We start from the raw sequence: 6,709 nt of genomic DNA on the forward strand, positions 1-6,709 counted from the left end.
AGTGATACTTGGATGAATTTGTGGTGTGCAGTAGAGTTAACACTAATAACATCATTACTTTTTGTACCTTTTTCCTTTCAACACAGTGTCTGTCTGTTTTTGCCAACTTTCTATGTTCTTCTTCCCCTACGCTTCGCTTGTCGGTCGCGTTTTTTTTTTTTAACAATGATCAACTATTTTAAAAATGTTTATTTCACAAATTTCCCCTCACTCGGCCCTCATCTCGGTACTGATAAATGTGCTGTTGAGTTTGTATATTCAGACGTCCTTATGTCTAGTGTATTTGCCTGTCATGTCAATATATACATGCATCATATAGTTTGATTAATTTGACAGTTTTTAAGAAAGATCTATGTAAAAAAAATGAATAGTTTTATTTTTATTTATTTGAAAGGAAATAATGAGTAATTGTTTTGTTAAAATGAATTTTACTTTTTGGGGCACCATTACTCCCTGTGATCATATGCATTGCGTTCGATTGCACCAAAGAAAGCTCGACCTTGTTGCCAAAACAAAAGCTCAAGCACACAAAGTATGAAAATCGCACACATCAAAGAAGAAAACTCTTACTGCTTTTTAGAAGTAAACGTGAGTGTCCCTTCTTGACACTAGTGTTCTTTACATTACTGGGAATTGTTCCAAAATTCGAGAACCCGCGAACATAACCAACCGGTATGATCAGTATTTGATATTTTACCTTTTCCTAGTAAATGATAATAACAATATCCATCCAGCAAAATTTGAGAAGTAACTTTGGAAATGTCATCCGTTCGTTCAAGCTTTCCTGGTTTTCCAGATAGTGTAAGCCAACAATAGAGGAACTGCGAGACTGTAGATTGGGGAATGGATAAACGGATTCATCTCATATGCTCTCATGAGATCACTGCAGTTCTGCATTTTTAAATTAAGGAATACTCCACATTAGAAAACGAAACCAAAAATAAACAATTGTGACATTTATCATACCAATAATGAGAAACTGAGACGTCAAACTCAAAACTCTGATCGAATTACACAAAATAAAAACATAACGAGCAAATCTATCTAGTCAATGTAACTGAACAAGAAAGTGTGCTCAAGAAACAAAAGCTTCAGCTTATCAACTATGATCAACTCCGAGATGCTATAAAACAAGTTCTTGGGAAGGGAACATTCACAGCTTTCAGAAATATAATCCACTCCAACTTTGACTCATAGGAACTCCAAAAAAAATCGTAGCAAACCCAGAAAACAATCAAATCAAGGCTAATATGAGATAGTCCGCTAAACTGATCCGAGAATTCAACTACAGGTCTAAAAACATGTTTTATGTGTCACTATTGGGTATAAAAGTGTGAGCGACATACAAAGGAATCATCTATAATAATGGATAAGAACAATAGAGTAAGACTACAAAACTCAAGGATTGTTTTAATGCATTGGAAAAGGTATAGCAGCTTCTTGCCAACAAAAAAATAGAGATCCAATGATTCCCATAATCATATCAATCCATTTATTTTAATTTTTCAATTTCTGAGTCATTGGTAAGTGCAGAAAGCTACCTTTAAATGTTTCCAACTGATCGCCAGAGATACAACCTGAAAAAATTTCCTAAGCCAGCGCTTGAGAAGAATCAGTTCTGATATTTTCTTGGGGCGATTGTTAGGCAATGAAGTTTCCTTGTTTTGTCCATCAGTGTCATCTTTCTTCTTGCTTGAAAGAGAAATAAGGTAATCATGATATAACCCCCTCTCAGCAGCCAACATGATGATTGCAATAATTGTTGGCAAAACTATAAAACATAAGGTGCGGAAGCACAATCACCATTGCATCTGGAAATCCAAGAAACTCCATCTTTCCGAAATTATCAAGTTTCAGAGCCACGCCTCTGTAAGTCATGTATCCCAGTTCTCCACCTTCGTTAAAAAATTGACCAGAAAACCAAGGGAACAACACGAGGTAAAACAAGTAACCAATCATACAGAACCATGCTACAGGAACATTGTGTATTTCTACCAAAATCCGAGTTGCGCCATTAATAAAGCCTTTATTGGATTTCAAATTTTTATAGAGGTAATGCCTTCTTGAAAATGAAAGCAGAACTTTTGGAATGAGAAGGATGGAAAGGACTAACAAATAGAAGCACCAGAAAATCGGGAGATACAAGGAGTCCCATTGACAGCCCATGACAAAAAATTCTTTCCAACTCCACAGAAGCTTGGCGGGAAGACCATTTACCGAAAATGGTCTTATATCAGAAACAGTTGATCTTCCAGCAATATCATTTGTCTCTATTTGCAGTAAATATCTTTCGGGAAGTGGATCCTCGAAAGCTTTAAAATTCCATGGGGCACTATAGAGGTCACCACGGGATCCTTCCAGCTTTGTCATTGATGTCTCCATCACAACAATAAGATTTCCAGAACTAGTGTCATAGATCCTAGCCACAACTGAAATAATTGGAGAGGTGGAGAAAACCAGAGCTCTGATTTCCCTGTAAGAAGCGTCTGTTGTCCCACACTGAAATGATTTTGAAGTGAACCTGGAGTCCAGAGGAAAAGTTGGTAGAATAATAGTTTTCTTGGCTCCTAACTTGAAGTCAATATCAACAAATGATATATGGCCACCATCAATAGCCAAAATGCGCATGGATCTACTTTTCCTCCAATCACCCATTTCCCATTCCCAGAATTCATTAAATTTTGTCGCATCATTTGAACAATTAGCAGCAACCTCCGAGGAAAACCGATACCCATTTAATTGGAGTAACTGTTTTGAACTTCGCTGATGATGACTTGAGTGGTACCTCTTTAAATTCTTGCCAAATTTTGTGTGCAAATGCCCACATAAGTATGCAGATAAAGAGTGCATGAGATACGTATCCGTCAGGGTTTTTCCGGATTTTGTAGCTTCTGAGAATGAAAGAGGAAAATGCCCAAACGATACCTTGATAACAGGTTGAGTTGACTGATAATCCCATTGCGAGAGTTCAGAATTTATATCAGTTAATAATTCATCCGTTGGATGGCCAAACAGATTAGTTGGGCCCCGTAAACCGGACGGCATAGTGCTGTCAAACCCAACAAAAAGAAGTTTCCTTTTGCTAGTCTGGATAGCACAAAAAAATACATAAAGGATGAGATACAAGAACAACGTTAATTAATGCCAAGAATTATTAATCTACATTTTAGTATGATTCACAGAATTAAGTTCACGGGGTTAGAAATAATGAAAATTACCAGATTTTAATCTAACAATTTCAGCTTTCAATCTATGTTCTTAATTAATTCCTTCATACCAAGACTATGAAAAAGATTAAATTCCACTGATGATAGGCGGGAAACAGCAGAAACACATTGAAGGTGAATTAATGACTACGTAAAGCCGTATCACATAAGCAACCAATCAAATGTGGAACCCATAAGTTATGAGAACCATCTACGACTGTGCCTGGTAACTTAAAGAAAGGGAGAGTTGATCACCTACTTGAATTGTGACGCTATTGACATTTCCTCTTCTTTTCAGCCGACCATTGAAACTGTATTTAGAAAAAAAATCATATGATCCACCAATGGATGGAACACCAAAGTTATCATGATTTCCTCGAACATCATAAAAGCTGCTCTCGTTAAGACCACTCCTCCTGACAACGTCACGCATAACTTTCCGGTATTCAATCCACTCCTCTTCATCTTGTTTCATAACCACTAAATCCTTGCTTTTCCCATCTGGTAGATGAAGATAAACGAAATTATTGTGTAATACTTGAAAAATTGCGCATCAATTTGAAGATGTGGGCGCCATATTATATTTAGAAATCTATACACATACTAAAAAATTTTCCAATTGTAAAAGACCCATTTACCATTCACTTTTTTATTTTTTTCCATTTTCAAATGACAACAAAGAAATTTTACACTTTGATTAACACTACACATATTAAATACAAAAATTATAAATAATAATGCCTATACTTTTGAGGTGTTCAAATTTGTTTTTCTATTGCATCTTCGAGTTTTCTCTTTGATTTCAATATACAATTGACACTATTTTTCTAGAAATTTGAGGATACATTTCATCGCAAGTGAAACCCCCAAACTATTCCTTTTTTTTATAAAAACAATATTATATTTATTAATTAAAAGCAATTAATTACAGATGGCGGGCAAGTGATCCGCACAAGAACAAAAAGGAAAGACAGAAATCATTCTCAAATCAACAACATACATAACTCCAATCTCACAATAAATATGAGATCGAGAAGTTCTTAAACTCTACATGCTTCACAATCCATCTAAATGTTCGATCTTAATTTGATGATTTAGATGATAATGTAATTATTTATGAAGTATCTAATTTATTCTACACTCATGATTCATCATTTTTTTTTGCACGATGATGATGATGATAACGATGATATAGGATGAAGAGGAATTTGATGATTTAGATAATTGAAGTTTTTTTCCCTTAATATACTATGAATTGATAACTTACTAATGAACTTTAGATGATTAAATTTTTTTTTTCTGGTTATGATTTAAGTTACATTATCTATTAATGAATTTTTATTTATAATATTTGCTATCTTTGTGAAAAATATTTAATTTATGTAATATTATAGTATAAATCACTTCGTATATGTTGAATTTTAAAATTTATGCCAAACGCACTTTACTTCAATAAAGCGTGCGCTTTGTCTTGCGGCTCAAACTCCAGGATACCCTAGCGCTTTAGTACACCTTGCGCCCTAAATAACTAGGCTTCATTCTATAAATATTACATAATCATATATTTTTTATTAAGGCCATCAAAATGAGTCGCTCGAGTTCTTCCACATCTCCATCGGTTCATCCTTTTAAGGTTTTTCCCTTTAAAACAAAGTAATGATATAAAACCTAGTAGAATAATCATTCAAAACTTAACATTTACCATTTGTTCATTCTACTCTTTCCCAATACCTTCTTTACTCATTTACTCCCTTTTGTTACTAATTCTAAAAAAATTCTTCTGAAGCCAATAATGACAAATAAATAACATATCATGTTCCATTGAGTACTTCAATAAAAACTGAGTTCCATCGCATTAAAAGAGTAATTAAGAATCATATCCAAAATATTTCATGTAAAAAATCAAGATAAAACAAGTTCTGCTTCCCCCACTTTACCCCTACTTTGAAAGTGACTCATTGGCATTAAAGACAACTTGTAACCAAAGCATTTTCCCAATGAGGTGAAAAAAGACAATGTTGGTGTCCCTTTCATTGATGTTTAAATACATTCATAGTAAATTTTAACTAATTAATAGTGCTACAGCATACTGGTAGACCATGCCTTAATGAGATGTTTTTGTTCATTTCTCATTATACTTGCTTCATCTTCTGTTTTATTTTGTTATTGTAGGCTGTCGCTACTTTCTTTCTTGTTAAGTACCTTTCAAGCTTTAAGGATCAACACTAATTTCTATGGCATCCTTGCTTTACATCTTTGTTTCATTCGGACTCGTTAGGCATTATCTATGAGTTCGCCCTTACTTCAAGAAAATACAAAACTTCAATATTTTTCCACTGTCAAACCCCTCAAATAATACACAACTTCACTTAACACTCAAAAAACTAGCTCCCACAAACAAGACTCTCAAAGTCCAAAGGGATGATATCAATCCAATCAAAAGAAAAATCATAAAAAGGACACTTCCAGTAAATGGTAAATGCATCGAGAAAGGAAAATTCCAAAATCTGTAATTCATAAACCTAAACATATGAAACGAATCAAGTTGAATAAACATAAATACAAATCCTGATGCTTGTTAAGTACTAGCAATTCCAGGTTTCAGAATAAGCATAATCCTCAAAACCAGAGAAAATTTTTCAACCCAAATAGCCCTAAATCACTTCGGAACCGTAAGATTCTAAAAGAACCAATCATTTGAAACAACATAACAAACGTTACATCAAACACGCCAGAAAGAAGTAAAACAAATACACGCCTTGATAAAAGCAACCAACCTGTGAGATCACCCGTGAGGAGGACTAAAGCAGGTTTGATGAACGAAAGGGTGGGCCCAACAATTTCCCTGAAGTCGTGCGCTCTGTCAGGGTGGTGCACACTAAAATGGAGGTCAGACAGCTGCACCACCCACGCCAAATCCTCAGGACCATTCTTCAGCTCAATCGTTTCGCCTGCTTGCGATGGTGGGAATGGGGCTGTAAAGATTACAAGGAAAACGGTGATCGGAATCACAATTCCCATTCCTTCCCGTCGATCAATTCAAACGGAACCAACTTATTTTCTGATTGGTTTAGCTTCATTCAGCACGGTATCCAGCAGGCGTTAAAGCCCAGACCCCAGGCCCACTACAAAGACTTGCTGTACAACTCTCTCTCTATACATCTATAAAATCTATACAGTATGATAAAGTTTGAGCATAATTATACTAACTATTTTGATATTGTTAAAAATTAATATTTAAAATGTGTGTATTGAATATTTGAATATTGAATATTTGAATGTTGAAAATTAGGTGTTGAATATTGAAAATTAGTGTGTGATGATGTATGTAATGATGAATTTATTTTTTGGATTATTTGTAAAGAAATTCTATAAATAGGCTCACCATTTGTGAAGAAATTCACAATTGAGTAGAGAGAAAAATATTATAAAGTGTGTTGTTTAGTAAATTTTGAGAGTTTGAGATTTTTACTTTTTACCATAAATTTTTACTTTTTCATAAC

At 34.4% G+C, this 6,709-nt stretch overlaps 1 protein-coding gene across 1 annotated transcript; it reads right to left on the bottom strand.

Moving 5' to 3' along the window:
• Positions 1-555: 555 nt before the first annotated feature.
• LOC142524377 (putative metallophosphoesterase At3g03305) lies at positions 556-6,342 on the bottom strand. The gene is given in 5 exon segments (XM_075628336.1): positions 556-891; positions 1,542-1,778; positions 1,780-3,087; positions 3,466-3,707; positions 5,984-6,342. Coding segments are annotated over 5 exon segments (2,148 nt in total). The 5' UTR covers positions 6,228-6,342; the 3' UTR covers positions 556-774.
• Between the last annotated feature and the right edge of the window lie 367 nt (positions 6,343-6,709).

The sequence above is a fragment of the Primulina tabacum genome, chromosome 14, assembly GCF_025594145.1.
Source record: "Primulina tabacum isolate GXHZ01 chromosome 14, ASM2559414v2, whole genome shotgun sequence".
NCBI lineage: Eukaryota > Viridiplantae > Streptophyta > Magnoliopsida > Lamiales > Gesneriaceae > Primulina > Primulina tabacum.